Raw genomic sequence first — 20,930 nt, forward strand, 5'->3', positions numbered from 1 at the left:
AACTCATTTATAAATGTGAAATATTTCTATTTTTCCTTGGAATATACAGTGGTACCCCGGCTCCCAAACGCCTTGGGAGTTGAATGTTCCAGCTCCCGAACAATCAAAAACCAGTAGTGAGTGTTCCAGTTTTTGAACATTCATTTGGAAGCCAAACGTTCGACGGGGCTTCGGCAGCTTCCGGGAGCTTCCTGCAGCCAATCAGAAGCCACGCTTTGGTTTCCCAATATTTTGGAAATCTAATGGACTTCCAGAACAGATTCCATTAGACTTCCGAGGTATGACTGTAACAAGTTTGCAAGTCAAGAGGTCTACACATATTAAATTAGTGCACCAGCCATTATTGGTCATAATTTTTTTTCTTTATGAAACTGATCATTATGAGAAGAATTTTCCAAAAGCCACTGCTGTCCAGGAGTATCTATGTTGCACCTGTTCTTGCACCCCTTAGAGACCCTGCGTCAACCTTGCCATTATTTTGCCAAAAATCAATGCCATGCTGACTCGCTGTAATTACCACCACCATTAATAAAGTCAGAAAAGTGGAAGTGGAACCAGCAGCACATATATTCGTGGTCAAACAAGTGACTCATCTTATCCCAGCGATGCCAACCTGGTGCTCTCTTCATCAGATGAGCCTGCCCTCTCCTTTGTTTTCATTCTGCATTATGCTTTCCCTCCTCTCCCTACACACTACAAGGGAAAAGCCAGAGTCTCAGAGAATGGGGAGGAATAGGTGCAGAAAGTGCGCCACACAACCCTCCTGGAAATTTCCTGAAGAGAAGCTTGCTGAAGAAAAGCACCTGAACTTCTCATCTTCCTTTTGAAAATACCAACCCCTATTTGTCATCTTTTATATGGAGTCCAAACACCCTCCGTTGGCATCGCCATTGCCCTGCTTGGGCACGCTAGTGTGGCGATCACACAGGGTCCCCGGATGTTACACCGTCTATTGATCCCTGTGCCACCACTTAATTTCATGCTGCCACCACCCAGGCCCTACCTGGTACAATACTGAGTCCAGTCAGGGTTAAATTGGAACGTATACTTTTGTTTATTTATTGCAGTTTAACAAGCGTGTGGTTTCATAAACGGTATCGGTCAATTACATTCATGGGGTGCCTATCCAGACCTATAACCTCCGCTACCTGCTCTCACTCACTAAACCACCTCTCAGATATTTACTTGTCTTCCTAGCTCCTAACTGTTCCTGACTCAGCTTATTTCGCTACACTAACTCAACCTGCCCACAGACTCTATCCCAATTCACTCCCACTCCAACCAACCTCCCAACGAACTCTTCCCTTCGCCCTTCCCAGAGCTGGTTTTATAGTCCCTCTGACTCCACCCCCCTGGGTTCTGATTGGGTGACCTGTTTAACTATTTCACCTCCAGCACTCTCATATGTTAACGTCACAGCTAGTTCCTCACTGCCAATTACCCTTTTGTAAACAGCAAAGAGATCATCCTAGCCAGAACACCACATGTCAGCGATTCACCGCTGTTGAGCACTGGAAAGAACACTGCCCGTTAGGTCTATTTAAAGATTCAATGGAGGCAATCACCAGCCCTGATTCACCCACCCTGAAATTATAAATATCACGTCCCAGTTTTGATATTTGATTGCTGGGTCCCGGATTATTACAACATTTTCCATTGCTTTTTCTTACTAAGCACTCTCCACTTCCCGAAGTGATTAGAAGTTCCAGAGGTATCATTACAGGGTATATTTTGCTTTGGATGAGACTGCACTGAAGACTTGTCTTTGAATTGTTTGTTTTATTTACAATCATACATCAGTTCCTAATGCAAGCATTAAAGCTGCTGGTCATGATCCAGGTGGCCATGGAACCTGCTGGGCTGCTTGCAATCCAGCTCCCTGTCTCATTCTTTGTCCTCTTAATTCAACACTGTTTCTCTACCCTTGGCATTGGCTGAAGGTGTCCCATTCCAAAGGCAGGGGAGAGAAACTTCCCGTCATGAGCTCCTTGCTGAAGATCAACCTGTCATCTCTGACTAGCCTCAAGGAATTAGCCAGCAGTCATCACACTGACATGGTCTCTGACGTACTGCTATGCCTGAACAGGGAATGCACCAGTTTGCACTCACTGTAAGGCCATAGTAAATGAATTGTAACGAATACCTAGATTTGGCCTGCTTTGTTCCTCCCCCTCTAGCATGCAGAGAAAACGTGCCACCCAACCCCTGGCTTAGATTTATGTCTGAGCTGGGAATTGTCATTCATTTCACTCCAAACAAACCACAATTTGTAGTGAAGGTTTCTTCTTGGCTTAGAAACCATGGCTTTGTTTGAGAGAATCGAACCACGAACTTTCTGGTGGTAAGAGCTATTTGACAGTGGAATGGACTCCTTTGAGAAGCAGTGGACTCGCCTTCACTGGAGTTTGGACAAGATGGGTCCCTTCCAACTCTACAATTCTAGCAGAAAACAAATTGTCATTTTTATCATACCATGAATAACCAAAACCCTGGTGTGTGTGTGTGTGTGTGTTTTGGGGGGTGGGGGGGTTGTGCTTTTTGTAGTTTCTATGATTGCTCCAAAGACAGAACAGAGTGCTTATCTGCCATACCCCCACCTCATTGCACCTTCAGTACACGCCTATTTATTTTAAATTTGCATATAAAAGTCGGTAGGAGATTTCACTTCTAAATGATCAGAATGAGTAAGTAACCAGTCTCTTCTGCCGAGTTCTGCTTCTGTTGATCCCAACAGCCTAAAATCCAAGGCTGACAGACAACAACACCCTTTTATCACAGTTGTTGTATAAATGAACTGATTGGGTAGCCTGAGAGAATTCGGCTTTGATTGCAGTATATATATATAATATCTGTTTCCCTCTCCTAGAATAAAAGGCTAATGATTGTGCTGGGCAGGCTCCCCAAATGAAATGAGACACATGATTGAAAACCGCTTTTCATTTTCAGCGTGAAGTCGTAAGTGTCAATAATATTCTTTCTCCTTGAAATCCACTCTGCAATTCAACTCGAGTGACTCCGAAGTTTAGGAAAGCATTCCTGCACCTTGAAAAAAATAATAATTCCCCATTGTATACAAATAAAATGAAAGGGTATAATATATGGCAAAGGGGAAAAAATGTAAGCAGAATCCGGATACATGGATTCTTAGATTACAAAATGATTTCTCTGAACACTTTCTGATCCAAGATCTACAGCAATCTAGCTCTTACAATTCAGTGCTGCTTCCAGATAGAGGGTTTCACAAGAATCACCCATACCCAATCAAGACATTATTAGAACATACGAGGAGTCTGCAGGATCAGGCCAATAGCTGTCCAGCATCCTGTTCTCACAACGGGAAACCTGCAAGCAGGACCGTTTGCAGAAACTCGCATTCAGAAGTGTTGCTGCCCGCAACCATGGAGGAATAGTATCGCCATTGTGGCTAATGGCCTCTTAAGGCGCTTGCTTCTTGGGAGAAAAGCAATGACAAACTTAGACAGCATCTTAAAAAGCAGAGACATCACCTTGCCAACAAAGGTCCGTATGGTTAAAGCTATGGTTTTCCCAGTAGTGATGTATGGAAGTGAGAGCTGGACCATAAAGAAGGCTGATCACAAAAGAATTGATGCTTTTGAATTATGGTGCTGGAGGAGACTCTTGAGAGTCCCATGAACTGCAAGAAGATCCAACCTATCAATTCTGAAGGAAATCAGCCCTGAGTGCTCACTGGAAGGACAGATCCTGAAGCTGAGGCTCCAATACTTTGTCCACCTCATGAGTAGAGAAGACTCCCTGGAAAAGACCCTGATGTTGGGAAAGATGGAGGGCACAAGGAGAAGGGGACGACAGAGGATGAGATGGTTGGATAGTGTTCTCGAAGCTACAAGCATGATTTTGACCAAACTGCGGGAGGCCGTGGAAGACAGGAGTGCCTGGCGTGCTCTGGTCCAGGGGGTCACGAAGAGTCGGACATGACTAAACAACTAAACAACAACAACATGAATTTGTCCAATCCCCTTTTAAAGCTATCTAAGTTGGTGGCCATCACTGCTTCCTCTTGGAGCAAGTTCCATAGTTCAGCTACACTCTTACCTGTCCTGAATAATAATAATAACAATAATTTATTATTTTTACCCCGCCCATCTGGCTGGGTTTCCCCAGCCACTCTGGGCAGCTTCCAACCAAATATTAAAAACAATACAGCATCAGACATTTAAAAATTCCCTAAACATTCAGCACCACAGGATGTCCATGTGTTCTAGTACTATAAAACATTTCTCTATCCACTTTCTCTGCACTGTGCCTAATTTTCTAAGCTTCTATCATACTGCATCTTATTTGCCTTTTCTCTAAACGAAAAAGCCCCAAATCCTGCAGCTTTCCCTCATAAGCAAAGTTGCTCCATCCCCTCAATCACGTTGGCTGCCCTGAACCCTTCCCAACTTTACAATATCCTTTTTGAGGTAAGGCTCTCTCTCTCTCTCTCTCTCTCTCTCTCTCTCACACACACACACACATAAGCAACTAGCACTGGAATTGGTGTCAATGTGAATTCCTCCCCCCATGGTAATTGTTGCCAGTGGGGATGATTTTTATCAAAATCACAGCCAGTGAGCGGAGGTTTAAACTTCACAAACCCACGTACTAAACTTCTGCTGACAACCACAGTAGCCTGCACTTGGCGTTCAGTTTTTAAATCCTATAATGTGATTGCTAACCCTGTTATTAACATGTAGTTAGGCCCTTGGTGATCCTTACTACAGTCCTTCATTTATAAGTGGCGAATTATTATTTTTGTTATTTATTAAATTTTCATGCCTCCCTTCCTCCGAGGATCACGGGGCAGTTTACAATATAAAATCGCAAAAGATATATATACCATAGTAACAAACAAAAACAATATCCCCCCCAACACACAGCCACAGATTTTTAAATTAGCCATAGGCCTGGGAAAAGAAGAATGTTTTTCCCTGAGGCCTAAAGATAGGTAGTGAAGGTGCCAGGCAAGCCTCCCTGGAGAGAGCAAGCGGGGAGCCACCACAGAAAAGGCCCATTCTTGCATTGCCATCCTCTGGACCTGATATGGTGAAGGCACATGAAGAAAGGCCTCAGATGATTATTGCAGGGGCTGGGGCAGTCCCTATATGTTTACTGCCAATCTGGAACTAAGGCTGAGAGGTAGTAAATTGGGTTCATGGCAGAGGCAAGGTCTAGATAGGGGATCTCCTGGTTCACAGCCTGGCCTGCTCACCACTTCACAGCAGTACCAAACCCAGGATCCTAGAATATTTATCCAGGCGCATTGTTGATTTCAGGGAGTGACTTGAATATAGGACATTGTGCTAAGGCAGCTCTAGCAGCCTGTATTGGGGCCCTGAGGCAACTCCTGCAGCTGCCTGAGGGACCTATGCCCCTCACATTTAAATGTGCCATCGTGTCACTTGCCTTATGGAAAGATGAAAGGCAGCTTTCATTCTACCTCATGAGGGGATCGTTCAAACCGCGCTGTCATTCCTCCATTCCCAATCAATGGCCTCATGTCTCCTGGGCACGTACACTCTGCACTGGTGATCCTTCTAGCTAGGTAATGATGACAACTTTATTAAAGAGCCTGGCCATCTGTGACGGTGTCAGGTGACAGCTGAAGGAAAAGCAGAGTCCAGGCCAGTGAAGTCATGTGGTCAGCTCCTGAAGAGACCACCATGACCCCAGGCAGTACAGCTGGTGAAGCCTGGTCCACCGCCTGCTAAAAACTTACTACTGTATTTTTCGCTCCATAAGACGCACCTAGTTTTTAGAGGAGGAAAACACGAAAAAAAATATTCTGAATGAAGGGGAGCCATGGCACCCATCAGTGCCTCCTCTGCCGCTTGCTGTAAAGCAGCAAAGCGGACAGCTCCTCTCTGCTTTGCTGCTTTAAAACGGAGCCTCGTGGCTCCCCTTCCTTCCCTCCTCTGTCGCTCGCTTTAAAGCAGCAAAGCAGACAGAAACGGCTTACACGTCCCTCCTCCGCGCAGCATGCGCTTCATAAGACGCACAGATATTTCCCTTTTTTAGGAGGAAAAAAGTGTGTCTTAGGGAGCGAAAAAGACCTCATTTAAAGACCCTCTGTGCCCTGGTGGGAAGGGAGAAACCCTGGCTAGGAAGTTCCGGCCATCAGATTCTGATGGAGACCATCAGAAATGAGAGACAAGTCTGCTGCTTTAGTGCTAAGTCTTCTGCAACCTGTTCGTTTGTAATTGCATTTCAGTGTCTGGAGAGTGTAAACTGCCTTGAGGGCCTTGGAAGAAACAGAAAGAGAGAAGAAGGGGGAGAAGGGAGGGAGGGAGGTGACTTACACACTACCTCTGTATTGAGCACTTGCTCTCATTTGCTTGTGGGGTGGTTACATGACCAATAAATAAATTCTTGTCCCTTATTTTTCAGTGCATATCCCCATCACTTGCCTTATCACAAAAGTCCATTTTAGGGGGAAGTGGGTTTGTTGCACAAGAGCTCCAAATCCACTTTAACATGCCCCCACCCCAATGTCCTGCTTTGAGCAGAACAGTCTGCAATTACAGAAGCCAACCTGGCTTCTCATTGGACCAGGGCTTTTTTTCAGGCCAGAGCGCACTGGAGCGCACCTCTCAGGTGAGTGCCATTGCCATTCTAAGAAAACAAGGTGGGCTCTGACACCCCTTTTCTGGAAAAATAGCACTGGATTAGATCCTGGGATGTCTTGTTTTGGCTCCCACAAGAGCTCAGTCCCAAAAGGCTGTGTTTTGGGGGGGCTGCATTCTCACACAATTCATGCAACTTGCACAGGAGCATGGTCTCTAAAGATGCACATCCCGATTTTCTTTTGCACCGTGTTGGAAGGTGTGCTTTAATTGCATAACCTGAAGCTCACCCAAAAATAGCAATCTGGAAGTGTCTTGTCCCTGCAAAGGACAACACACAAGACAAGATGGGCAGTGTATCTGGACTGCTGTGTCCACTGCAGTTCCTTATGAATTGTAAGTTTCCCCCTAGAATGTTTCTCCTGGATAGGAATCTCAAATAATAGGGCATCTAGGGTGTAGCAACAGGGATTACCTGACTTGGGCATAACCCAGACATGAAAAGCAATGTAATCTATCAACAGTTATCAAGTCCACATTCAACCAGATCGTGTTTCCCCTTTAGTTTGTATTAGTTCAGCGTTACCAAGGCAGTCGATGAAACAGCAGGCATCGCAGAGGCTTAGTAAGGGCAGCAGGCAAGGCAGAGCAACATCTCTGTAGCTTCATGCTGGCTCTGTGCCTGTAGCCTAACACAGTCAAGAGCATCCGGCAGAATGCAATGGGAAGAGGAGGAGCAAACTGAGGACATGTGACTTCAGGCAGGCAGCCGGTATTGTCAGCTTTTCCCAAAATGGATTTTTAGTACAACAGGTTCAGTGGTGACTCACTGAAGTCAAGCCAGTACAGTCTGCCTAAACCATGAGAATGAAAAATATCAATGATGGCACCCTTGAAGTTTCATCAGCATTTTGGAGACGCCTTAAGACAGAGGGATCAGCCCCATGGGAAAGACCAGTTCTATCCCAGTTGCATATAACCTTCCAGAATTATTTTTGTTGTTGTTCTTGTTGTTCTTTAAACCAGCAGTATTTTTTTCTGGTAGTACTGACCAGTAGGCAGTACTAGTAATAATAATAATAATAATAAATTTTATTTATATCCCGCCCTCCCCAGCCGAAGCCGGGCTCAGGGCGGCTAACAACAATAAAACAATACAAAAGTACTGTTTTATTTCCCTCCAAAGGGTTCCCAAACAATATTGGATGATTAAGCTAAGATCGAATGACTAACTGGAGTTCTGGATCCACCTACCATTGGCATTACGGTGGTACCTTGGTTTACAACCATAATCCGTTCCAGAGGTCCAGTTGTAAACCAAAACAGGTTGTAACCCAAGGCGCGCTTTCACCAATGGGGCCTCCCCAAAAAAAGGGGGGGGGGGTTGTAATCCAAAAAAAGGGACACACACTTCTGGGTTTGACATGGTTGTAATCCAAAACGGTTGCAAACCAAGGTACCACTGTAATAGAATTCGCACATGCATAACTGTGGTCAGGATGAGAGCCCGCGACTCCTCTAGAATGCGAGCAAAGATCTGTAACTGAGAAATGCGACAGGACAGACCCAAGGAAATGCAAAACTCACCACATTTCATCATCCCAACTTCGTAGCATTTCCGAAGTCGGCAGGCTTGGCAGCTTTTGCGTCTGTTTTTATCTATTGTGCACTGATTTGTCGCTGGGCAAATGTAATCGTTGTGTCCTGCAAGGAGAGATAAAAGGGGGAACATCTGAAGAAGAAGGAAATCACTGCTGAGGACTGTGATTACACCTGTGGTGATTGGTCCAGAGGTTAAGCATTTGCCTGGCATGTAGTAGGTTCCAGGTTCAAATCCCCGACAGCTCCAAGTAGTACTGAACTCATGCCTGAAACTGTGAAGAGCTGCTGCCAGTCTGTGTAGAATATACTGAGCTAGATGGACTGACTTGGGATAAGGCAGACTCCTAGGTTTATGTGATTTGCGACTAAGGATAGGGAAGAAATTTGATTCAGTTCACATTTAGAGCCAAATTGTCAGGGCAGGTGTCAGGAACAGGTCAGCAATAACTCACAAGGTAGAAGAAGAAGAAGAGTTTGGATTTGATATCCCGCCTTTCACTCCCTTTAAGGAGTCTCAAAGCGGCTAACATTCTCCTTTTCCTTCCTCCCCCACAACAAACACTCTGTGAGGTGAGTGGGGCTGAGAGACTTCAAAGAAGTGTGACTGGCCCAAGGTCACCCAGCAGCTGCATGTGGAGGAGCGGAGATGCGAACCTGGTTCCCCAGATAAGGAGACTACTGCTCTTAACCACTACACCACACTGGCTCTCTAGGTGTCAGTGAATTTAACTCTTTATACAAAGAAACAAGGCAGCTAGTGAGCACAGCAGCTTCTTCAGCAGGTCTTGCCCCTATGAGGCGGAGACAGAAGCTCTTTGTCTTCCTATAGTTGCCTAAGCTTCCTCCACTCCTGGGTCCTTCCCAAGCAACTTGAGGCTCCTTCGTCTTGCCTGATAGGCTCTGGCCTCTTCATGCCTCTCTGGGTTCTGGGAGACCAAGGAGGAGGTGAGCTGGTCGCAGCAGGAAGAGGAGGAGACTCCCTGGATTCTTCAGCGGAAAAAGGATGGGGCTAATTTAATAACTATCAGGATTCTAAGATGGCAATGGAGTAGCATCTCCAGGCAGAGTGCTTCTCTCTCCCTTCCTCTATCTGAGGTGAATAATTAGAGCTAAGGAAAAATAATTCTGATTCAGATTCTTCAGCAGCCTGCCTCGCCTCTGTCTCCTGACCTCCCTCCTCTCCAGCCTCTGATTCTGCCTCTGATTCTGGACTGCTCTCTGTCACAGCCTCTCTCTGCTCACTAAGCCCTGTTGCCTCTTCAACCTCCGACACCTCTTCCTCCTCCCAGTCTGCTCCCTCTTCTTCCTCTGACCACCTTGTTGTTGCCTCCCAGCAGCCCCCTGGCTCTGAGCCTTCTTCCCCTGGGGGTTCTCTTGGGGGTTCCCCAGCTGGTGCCTCCCACCACTCCCTCTGCATCCAGCCAGTCCATGAAAGCAAATCTATCAAATTCACACTTTTTGAAACAATATGTAAACGGGAACATGGCTATCATTCAAAATCCACCCTTATCCTCATTTTGTAATATGGTTCTCCAACCAACCATTATCGAAATGCCTGTGCTAAGAGGCAAGGCTGCATAAAAATGAATAGAATAGGGATAGCAACATACAAAAAGGCATTGTATCTGATGTGTGCACATTGGTCAAAATTGCATATAAAAATGTGCTGGTTTGGGGGAGGAGGATTTCCCCCCCTTTTTAAAGGAAATTCTCAAATTGATGCAGACGGTGAAGAACTGAATTTAAGATAGGAAAATGTGAGAATCAAAACTGGCAGATCCTCCCATCCCTATTTGGGACACGAGGCATTTCACACAGTGAGCTGGCAATTCCTAAATTTTTCTGTATCATGGGGCGACAGTGGCGAGCTTGGCTTGCCCTCGGAGGACCCCAGGATTGTCTTTCAACACAGCTGCCACGTGGAAGGCTGCCAAACGAAGCCTCGGCTTCTGCATGCTGATCTCACTGCACTAAGCACTTGGTATGTGGCCCTGAGCAGTCAGGCATCCTTGATTTGACAAACAGCATCGTAGCAACAGGGAACACGCACAAGCCTTGGAAGGCCTACCAGCTGCCTGGCTAAGCTTCTCCCTTTCCTTTTCTTTCACCTTCACCTTTAGAGAGGCTGTATGCATGTAGGTTTATAGTCGGCTTTCATGAAGCATGCACCTGGTAGCCAGAAGTGAGAAGGAATTGCATGCAGTCAAGTCCTTCCACTGCACCAAGCACAGAAACCAAGTGGGTTGTCCCCTCGTCCAGCACAGAAATGCAATTCTTCTCTTCTTTGGCAATCACTCGTAGCTGAGTAAGATTGTCTTCCATGAACACAGTCTTAACAGTGAACCCATAGGTGACTTTGGAGGCCAATTCTGGATCAACACGTCCTTATACTGTGGGGACATAGGTTTCCAGCAGGAATTGATCATGGTGAGGATTTGCCAAATGTGCCTCCCTATTAGCACGTTTCTCCCTTGCGCCCTGAGTTCAAGTGTCTTCAAAGTCAATGACACCTTTGGAAAAGGCTATTCTCCAATTGGAGCACTCGCAGGCCAGTGTTTTCCAATTGTTGGTGTTTATACTACATTTTTAAAGATTTGCCTTGAGTGAGTTTTTCAACCTCTTTTGTTGACCACCAGCATTACGCTTTCCATTTTTAAGTTCGGAATAGAGTAGTTGTTTGGAAGACGATAATCAGGCATCTAAACAACATGATCAGTCCAACAAAGTTGATGTTGAAGAATCATTGCTTCAACACTGGTGATCTTTGCTTCTTCCAGTACACTGGCATTTGTTCACCTGTCTTCCCAAGTGATACTTAAAAATTTTCGGAGACGCCATTGATGGAATCTTTCAAGGAGCTGGAGATGGCGTTTATAAGTGGTCCATGTTTCACAAGCGTACAGTAAGGTTGGTAGTACAATAGCTTTGTAAACAAGCATTTTGGTTTCCCTGTGAATGTCCTGGTTCTCAAATACTCTGCACTTCAGTCGGGAGAAAGCTGCACTTGCCAAGCTCAGGCAATGCTGGATTTTGCTATCAATGTTGGCCCTTGTGGAAAGATAACTGCCCAGGTAGGAGAAGTAATTGACACTTTCCAATGTTATACCATTGAGTTGGATTTGTGGCGTAGCAGAGGGGTTGTTTTGTGCTTGCTTAGTGCAGCACTTTGGGTTTTTTGGCATGTTTCAGGAAGGGCAGAAATCTCACTCACTCCTCTGCCAGCTCTCCCAGCTCTGCTCCCAGCTAATAAAAATATCTGCAGGCTAGTAATGTCTGTGGGTTATCAGCAAGGCTAGCTTTCAGGGAAAGAAAAGGCAAATTCTGTTTCATTCTCCTCCGTCCCTTGCAAATATATAAGCCTCAAGTGGGAAGCTGTCCTGGAACATAAAATTATTGCAAACATTTTGTGCTGAATTTCAATAAGCCTTCACAAAAGCTTTATGAAATTTTTCAGCTTAGATATTTCAGGGTGGAGGAGCTTGTTTGCTCTTTGACACAGATACTAAGAAAATTTAGTTTAACGTGACCTGAAAAATCAGTTTTGCAGGACTGCTGGGTGGTTTTTGATAAGCCTTCAGAGAGCAGATGTGAAGCCTGTGGTTGGCAGCGAAGGTTGTTTGCAGTCAAAGGTCCGCTGGAAGCAAGATTAAAATGTTGGGCCACCAAGTTTCTCAGCATATGTCACGGCCTTCAAAAGGTTATTTTGTCCTGTTCTATAAAGCAGAAGTGAACAGAACATATGACATGCACATGTTTTGCTTTCCCTGAATAACATTAAGCTCCTGTAATAAGACCTGCACTAAAACTGACCAGTTATTGGGGAGTAACCATTCAAGGAGAATGAAATTTTCCTCTGAGCAAACATGGATTTCAGGCTAATTCAAGAGCAGGAATGGGGCACAGGATGCAATCCTATGCATAGATTCCTCTGACAAGGCCCAAGTTCCAGGGTCAAGAGAAAAGCAATGGATCACACCACTGGGAGGGTGGTCACTGAACTCTCTTTCCTTCAGACTCTTCAACCTGCAACAGGTGCTTAATGATGCTGGACAACACTGCAGGGCTGTTGTAAACCACTCGGAGCCCGACCAGCAGCATTCAGTGTGAACTGGAGTTCAAAAGTCATTCTCTCCCCCAAGAAATTAATGTTTGTTCATTGTGGGTGGTGTTCAGCTTTCCATCTCTCCCTCCTTCCAAACTGGGGACTATGGATCTTCCCCACTCCCACCAATGGTAAGAAAGTAGCTGGAGAGAGGGACATTTTTTAAAAAAAAAATCTTTAATGGTTTAAAATCAACACATACACAAACAACAAAAGCTTGAAAAAAGAAAAAAGAAAACGAAACAAAAGAAGCACAATACATCTCTTACAAACAAAAAAACAATAGAACAATCCATCACCAGAACAATCCATTCACAAGAATATTCCATCAGCTTCCGACTTCCTTGATATGGGTTCTTTGTTTTCTTAATTACTTGCCTCTATTTTCCAATAAACCTTATCCTTATTAAATCTTGTTTGTATTCTTTACACCTTAATCAATTCTGAGAGTTATTCGATTCTAAAGTTTTTATTTGAGGGCACTGTTCATTTAAAAATATTGTCTATAAATTCCCCATTCCCTCTTGAACTTTTGGGTTGAACAATCTCCGATCTTTTCCGTCATATATGCAAGTTCCATGTGTTCAAGCACTTTTATCTGAGGGGCAATTTTTACCTGTGAAAGCAGTAACACACTCACACATTTTCGCAGAAACATTTGCATCCTCAAAGAATTTCCTTTCCCGGGAAAGCCTGCCATTCCCCTTACCTTGAATGCTTCTTTTGAAGAACGCTTTGCAGCCCTCACACGACCAAACGCCATAGTGATATCCTGAGGCATAATCGCTGCACACGGCACAGAAATGGGCATCCCTTTTCGAGACGGGGCTGTTTGTGGAGGGGCTGGTACAGTCGTTGCTGTTGGCTTTTCTTTTCAGCGTTTCTCTGGGGGAACAGGAGAAGAGCCGTTAGGAAACAGTGAAGTGGCACGTACGTCTTTACCTCATAACTTTTTGTGGCAGTCCTCAAAACTACTGGGTGATTTTATTTTTTCTACCTCAAAACCTCTGGCAGTTTTTTGTTTTGTGCCTCCATAAATCTGGCTGCCTTTACAATGCTGCAGGAAGGACCCCTTGTATAGGGAAGTTTTTTAACGTTTAATGTTTTGTTACATTTTTGTATATGCTGGAAGCTGCCCAGAGTCATTGTTCCTAAAAATTATATTAAATTAGCACACACTAAAAATATGTTTGAAGTCCATAGTCTATATATTCCCACCGTTTGCTCCTTATTCCAAGGCCCTAGTCCAGGGGTCAGCAAACTTTTTCAGCGGGGGGCCGGTCCACTGTCCCTCAGACCTTGTGGGGGGCTGGACTATTTTTGGGGGGGAGGATGAATGAATTCCTATGCCCCACAAATAACCCAGAGATGCATTTTAAATAAAAGCACACATTCTACTCATGTAAAAAACATGCTGATTCCTGGACCGTCCGTGGGCCGGTTTTAGAAGGCGATTGGGCCGGATGTGGCCCCTGGGCCTTAGCTTGCCTATGCATGCCCTAGTCACTTCCCTTTCTGCTTACCTGAGGATGTGTAAAAATAATGATTTTTTTTTTACTTCAGCTGAGCCAGACTGACAGTTTTCAATGAAAACCTTTTACGTTTGATTTTTGTGTTGGGGAGGGGAAGGGAGAAGAGCGGGGGGCTTGCTAACATTTCTTCAATAGCTTAGGGTACTGATTTTCCCGGACATTACTGGGATTTCAAAGGCGGAATTGACATCTGGGGTGAATTTCCGAAAGGTGGCGCTTTGTCTTAGACGTTAGTCAAGCCAATCAAAAAATCACGGGGGTTGTTTTTTTTTTTGGTGTTTTTGTGAAAAAATAAAATTGGAGGGGTTATGCTGGAAGCTCAACAACTTTCAGGGTGTCCTGGTTTTTACTTTTTGAAATATGGCAACCCTACAATAGCTGGCGTTGCTCAACAAATCCAAAGAGATGGGCCTCTGTGAAAGAACCTCCTCCACTGGAATGAATGAGGGAGCTCTGCAAGCATAGATGCTCCACGCATGCTTCACTGCACGTGTGGGGCTCTGAATTGTGTCAACTGCCTCAGGGCTTCAAAGAGGTTCCCTTCTAACTCAAGCAAAGTTTGGTACATCGTATTTAAAAACAAAACCCTTTCATTAAAATAATAATAATAATGGCCTATGCTCATTTAATCAAGGAAAGGGGGAGGGATTGGTTCTGTGGAGTTCATACTCTTCCCATCTTTGAACTTTCATTTAAGTTATAATTCAGGATTGCTCAATACCACAATCATTGTTTCCATGGCAATAAATTAATGGCATGAACACACCATTAAGACACCGCCACAAAAAAACGAACGGGAGGAGAAGCACAACTGCAAAAGAGGGGGTGTCTGCAAAGGCAGATCATTCTGAAGACAAGAAATGCCTCTTTAAAACCAATTCTCAGAAAAGAAGGGAGGAAGGAGTTCGGCCAAAATCTCTGCTCCAATAAGCCATTCTCTTGTCACGAGCCCGACTTGACATGATAGCAAGAAAGCCACATATAACGTATATACCTTTTGTTTGTTGTTACTGTTTTTGGGAGAGAAAAAGCAAACAAACAGTGGTTTACAAAAAGAATAAAATAATGGAATTACCAGAAAATGAAACAGTTAAAAACAACTGTGTAAAATATTCAAATATGAATAATTATCTGGGTAGACTTGCCTAAAGAAAAACATTTTTGGCAGGCTCCAAAAAGAGTACTGTGAAAAATACCTGTCTGATGTCAATCAGCAGGGAGTTCCAAAGAAGAAGAAGAAGAGTTTGGATTTGATATCCCGCCTTTCACTCCCCTTAAGGAGTCTCAAAGCGGCCAACATTCTCCTTTCCCTTCCTCCCCCACAACAAACACTCTGTGAGGTGAGTGGGGCTGAGAGACTTCAGAGAAGTGTGACTAGCCCAAGGTCACCCAGCAGCTGCAGGTGGAGGAGCGGGGAATCGAACCCGGTTTCCCAGATTACGAGTCTACCACTCCTAACCACTACACCACACTGGCTGCTTGTAGTTGTTCCCACTGTAGTTGTTCACACTACAGCAATCTCCCCCCAAAGCCTATGCTTTGGAGAAACAACACTGTTGGAACTGATGAAAGACAGATAGATAAGCATTTGTTACCTGTGCATAGGAAGGGCATGATCCCCGGGTCTTGCTTCGCACCACGGGCTTTTTGGTTGCTCTGCAAATAAAACGGACGACTGGCAGTGTAAAGTCAAAGGAGAGATGTGGTCAGAACCAGACCATAACATGCTCGGGCTGGCCGACTGTCTGAGAGAGGCACTTTCCGAGTCGCCGAAAGTGCTTGGAATGCTGTAGTTCATCATAGCGGGGGTGTAGAATGTCATGGCCGGATACTCATGCCTGTTTTCCATATAAGAGGATGGGATGTAAATTGGGCTGTGCTCAACGCTCAAAGCAGACTGGCTGCAGCTGAAAGGGACAGGAGAGACCAGCTCGGAGAGGGAGCTTTTCACTTCTGCTTTGGTACATACGAGATCTTGGATTGGTGGCAACTCCTTGTGAGATGATGCACAGAGGGACATGCTGGAGCCAAGTGCCTCCTCTTCAAGCAGTCATCCTCAAATATTCAATCTGGAAAACAGAAACATTAAGAATTATATTTATTTGGTCTTCTCTCTTGCTGCATGACTCTGGTGCTGAAACAGGTAGAAAGGAGGGCAACCTCCATTGCACAAGCAGAAGTCCTTGCATGAACTTCTGCTGATGGAACTCATTGGTTGAATCCTGTCCAAGATGTCTACAGAGACACATGACCTGATCATGTATGATAACAACAGATTATTCCACTTTTCTTGGATGGATTCGCCACTATCTAGATCAGGGATGGGGAACCTGTCACCCTTCAGATATTTTTGCTTGACCATTAGCCATGTTGACTGGGGATGATGGGAGTTTGAGTTCAATGACAACTTGGAGGGTTACAGACTGCCCATCTTGTGCTCTGAACCTTGGGTTGTTCTCTGCTTGCTTGATTTATTTTTAAAACTTAATTGCTGGGGATATAACATCACAAAATGTCTTTAAACCTGCAGATATCTTTGGCTGTTTATCTTCTTCCTACATATATTTTCCATTAATTTCTAGGGGAAAGACCAAAACAGCACATTCAACTGACCCACAACAAATACACAGGGCTAAATTTAGACTTTGTTCTCTTTGACCCAATGAAAGCACTCACAATGCTCTCATAATAACTTTGACCCTCACTGCCAGAGGAATTGCTTTGCAGGCACAGAATCTCAAAAACATTGATTACAGAAAAATTAGTCATCGCAGTCCTTAAGCCAGAGGAAGAACCAGAGCTTTGTTGTACAAGAGGACCCGGCAACCTTAACCTATTATGATTCTTGGTCCACAGATAGACTAGAAGAACAAGGAACAACTTGAAATAACGTTATTCACTAGAACATCTAAGATAAATTTAGAATAACAGATTTTTATAGAGTTGGAAGGGAATCCAGGGGTCATTTAGTCCAACCCCCTGCAATGCAGGAATCACAGCTAAAGCATCCATGACATGTAAACATCCAACCTCTGCTTAAAAACCTCCAAGGAAGGAGAGTCCACAACCTCCCAAGGGAGTCTGCTCCACTGCCGAACAGCTCTCTCTGTCAGAACGTTCTTCCTAACATTTAGTCAGAATCTCCTTTCTTGAAATTTTAATCCATTATTTTGTGTTCTGCCATCTAGAGCATCATATTGTAGGGGGGATTTTGGGAAATGTTTGGGCTTTTGAAACTTGCCCCCCCCCAAAAGCAAACTTTCCTAAAAGCAAGTTGCTTTTACAAAAAAAAAAAAAGCTCAACAACTTTACTTGTGTCCTGATTTTTACTTCTAGAAATAATGTGACGCTATTGTATTACCTCTGGCCTCTAAATCTTCTCTTCCCCTGGCTGAACATACCCAACTCCATCAACAATCCCTGAGTCTTTAGGACCTGCCTGGGTCAAATGACTTCAAGACAAATCCTTAGATTACCAGTTTCTGAATTCTAAGGAAATATCTCTGCTGCTCTAGAGGGCTGGACTCAGACCAGCAGGTGGAAATATCAGGTGAGCAGATTTTGGCAAAACATTAGGATAAACTTTATCCTAAGAAGTGTTTTAGCTTAATCTAGGCACTCATCTGCCAGAGATGGCAAGGTTGCATTCCCCCCTGTAGATCCTGCACGGAGCATTTTGTTCCGATTTCGAAGAATGTACCATTGTCAAAGGCACAAGCAGTCCCTGAAAACACAAGGTTGTGTACTGAGGCTCTGCCTGAGCCATCTTGCAAGGCTGACAGCAATGTGACTACTCAGATCCTCACTTGCTCCTGTCAACCTATTTGGGAGCCTCTGAGATTTAGAGTGGTGGTTCATCATCTGAACTACCAAACATTTCACCAGTGCTGATTTATTAAAGCAACCGGGGGGGGGGGAGGTCAGAATAACATTTCCCCATTTTTAAAAGGCCATAGATTAATGACTGAAGGCCTGGGTAAAGAGGAGGGTTTTTGCCCGCCACCTAACGATGTGTAATGATGATACCAGGTGCTTGCTACCTGCAGGTATTCTAAACATTTGCATAGAATAATAATACAAATTATTCTGAACACCTTTTAAGTCTGCCAAAAGGTTTGACCTGGTACATGTAACTAATTTATATTTGCAGCCCTCAGCACAATTAAAGGAGTGTGTATGCGTGTGTATTTAAAAGAAGAAGAGGAATATTTCCAATCATCATTAGAAATAATTTGTCCTTAGGAAACACAATTCTTAAAAGCAGGCGTTTGTAGAATGTAGTGTGAACTATAAATATATTTACAACTGTTATTCAGTGAGTCACGAAGAGTAGGACACGACTAAACAACAACAACAACAACAAAATTCAGTGAGTACCTTTCTGCTTTCACAAATTAAAAACAACCAAAGTACAGCTTGGATGTCTGAAGTTATAAAAATGACCCCGCCACCAATATGTCCAAATTTAGTCTTCTAGCTGCTTTTCCTGAGCTGCTCTGTGTTTGAACGATCTTTATTTTGTTCCCGCTCCCACTGAACAATTTGCCAATTATTTCTCCAATCAAGTACAACGACTGATTCAGATGCCACGGTCAAATAGGTACACAGATAAAAGATTAAACTAACCAAGCCAAAGGAGAAATGCACAAACAAACAAACAAACAAACAGTAAATTGATGGTTGAGGGGAAATCCTGGAGAAAAGATGTATTAAGGCTTTTCATATCGGTAGCGATATGCTGCCCAGTTTCGAAACAAAACAACACAAAAACACAAGGGAACAGAAAATGTGTTTCTTATTAGGAGACTGGTGAAAGCAGGGCCGGACCAAGATATTTGGCGCCTGAGGCAAACGGCAAAATGGCGTCCCTCGCCACCAGGGAAGAAGGGGTGTGTGAAGATCTACGTCAGGAACAAGGAGGGAATAAAGATATACATCAGGAACCAGGGTGGGAGGAGATTAGCGGTGCCTCCTATTTGCCAAGAGACTGATGTAGAGGAAGCAATGGGGAGCGCAGCCGAGGAGACGCCATAGCTGTTGCAGTTGCAGCTGCAGCAGGCGATACATTCCTTGGAGGCATTGCCAGATTTACATTTAAGCTAAACAAGCTATAGCTTGGGGCCCCACTCTCTTGGGGGCCCCCAAAAAAATTAAAAGGGGAAAAAATGGATGTACATTACCAAAATATAAGATAAAAAAACTAAAATAAAACCTACATACAGTGGTACCTCAGGTTACATACGCTTCAGGTTACATACGCTTCAGGTTACAGACTCTGCTAACCCAGAAATAGTGCTTCAGGTTAAGAACTTTGCTTCAGGATAAGAATAGAAATTGGGCACCGGTGGCGCGGCGGCAGCAGGAGGCCCCATTAGCTAAAGTGGTGCTTCAGGTTAAGAACAGTTTCAGGTTAAGAACAGACCTCCGGAACGAATTAGTACTTAACCTGAGGTACCACTGTACAGCAACAGTATTTTGTGTTATGTAGGCTCCTATTTATTATGTGCAAATGGCTTTAGATACCTATTAGGTCCATAAATTACCATATAGCATATATTCAACACAAAAAAGCAACAATTTGTTGTTGACAAAGGACAGCTGAACATATAAAGGGCCCCATTACCTTCAGTAGCTTAGGGCCTCATCAAACCTAAATCCAGCCCTGCTTGGAGGCTGCATCTTCTGCCCCTGTGGATCCTGCCGCCTGAGGCAGGTTCCTTCCCTTGCCACCTGAGTGGGCCAGCCCTGGATCAAAGACTTTAAAACTACAATGGTACTGCGGGTTAAGAAGTTAATTCGTTCCGGAGGTCCGTTCTTAACCTGAAACTGTTCTTAACCTGAGGCACCACTTTAGCTAAATGGGGCTTCCCGCTGCTGCCGCCATGTGATTTCTGTTCTCATCCTGAGGTAAAGTTTTTAACCCGAGGTACTATTTCTGGGTTAGCAGAGTCTGTAACCTGAAGCATCTGTAACCCGAGGTACCACTGTATGCAGATTCTGCCCCCCACTCAATATGTGAAGGCTTCAAAAGTAAAGGAATCAAATAAAACACCCCTTTCAGACTTCCCACATGTACCTGGCTATCCACTGTAAGAAAGGGGTGCTGGACTAGATGGGCCATTAGCTTTGATCCAGCTGGGTTCTCCTTCTGTTATGCCCAAACTATCAATGATAAATGGTTATTTATTTGAAATGCTACAATGGGGCAATATTTAGCTTCCGAAATGGGAAATGATGCTGGGCCCTATGTAGGCCTGAGATCCAGCATCATTTCCCTTTACAGAAACTATCTATCTATCTATCTATCTATTTATTTATTTTAAAGCTTTTATAGTGGCAATATTTCAGCAACAGCTTGTGCAGGCGCTCCATACATGAAGATAGTTGCTTACTTTTACCACTGTACATCTTCAGATATAGCTGCTCAGAAAGCAGCTGAAGAAAGCCTTGAGAAAGTAAACAAACTGCAACAGCACTGAATGGAGAAATGAGCTCTTTTTCTTCTTAACTCTCCTTTAATCATAGCAATCATAGGTGCTACAGCCTTGTAACAACATCTATTCAAGGAAACCTCTGATTGTTGCATTGAAATCCATTCAACAAATACCTAGCGAAGCCAAGATAATTTCAGCATGCAAATTTGTGAAGCCTCAATTAGCGTTAATAAACCAAAGAGCAAACACAGATTATGCTGTGCAGTCTGCAGCTCTGAGACTGCAGGAGCACTGTCTGGAGAGAGAGAAAGAAAGAGAAAGAGAGCAAGAGAGATCACTCCGGGTCAGTCTAGCTCAGATCTATATAGCAGTCCCTCCCAGTGTCCCTATTTTCCAGGAACGGCCCTGAGAAAAGCCGTCCCAGTTTCTGATTTGATCCTGAAATGTCCCGCTTTTCCTTAGGATGTCCCTATTTTCATTGGATAAATGTTGGAGGGTATGGCGTTATCCGACCCCCGAGCCATCTGAAGGCAATCCTGTATAGGGGAGCGTTTCTTTAATGTTTAATGTTTTAATAATAATAATAATAATAATAATAATAATAATAATAATAATATATTATTATTTATACCCCGCCCATCTGGCTGGGCTTCTCCAGCCACTCTGGGCAGCTTCC

General features: G+C 44.1%; 1 protein-coding gene across 1 annotated transcript in view; it reads right to left on the reverse strand.

Moving 5' to 3' along the window:
• Positions 1 to 20,930, reverse strand: part of ESR2 (estrogen receptor 2) — a 68,839-nt gene that overhangs the window by 30,513 nt on the left and 17,396 nt on the right. Inside the window, exons 2-4 of the mRNA XM_080980922.1 lie at positions 15,416 to 15,889; positions 12,998 to 13,173; positions 8,172 to 8,288 (exon numbers count right to left, since the gene is read on the reverse strand). Coding sequence (XP_080837048.1) covers positions 8,172 to 8,288; positions 12,998 to 13,173; positions 15,416 to 15,840 — 718 coding nt within the window. The 5' untranslated portion in view covers positions 15,841 to 15,889. The remainder of the gene's footprint in view (positions 1 to 8,171; positions 8,289 to 12,997; positions 13,174 to 15,415; positions 15,890 to 20,930) is intronic.

Source organism: Podarcis pityusensis (assembly GCF_964106645.2).
Source record: "Podarcis pityusensis genome assembly, chromosome: 1".
In the NCBI taxonomy this organism is placed as follows: domain Eukaryota; kingdom Metazoa; phylum Chordata; class Lepidosauria; order Squamata; family Lacertidae; genus Podarcis; species Podarcis pityusensis.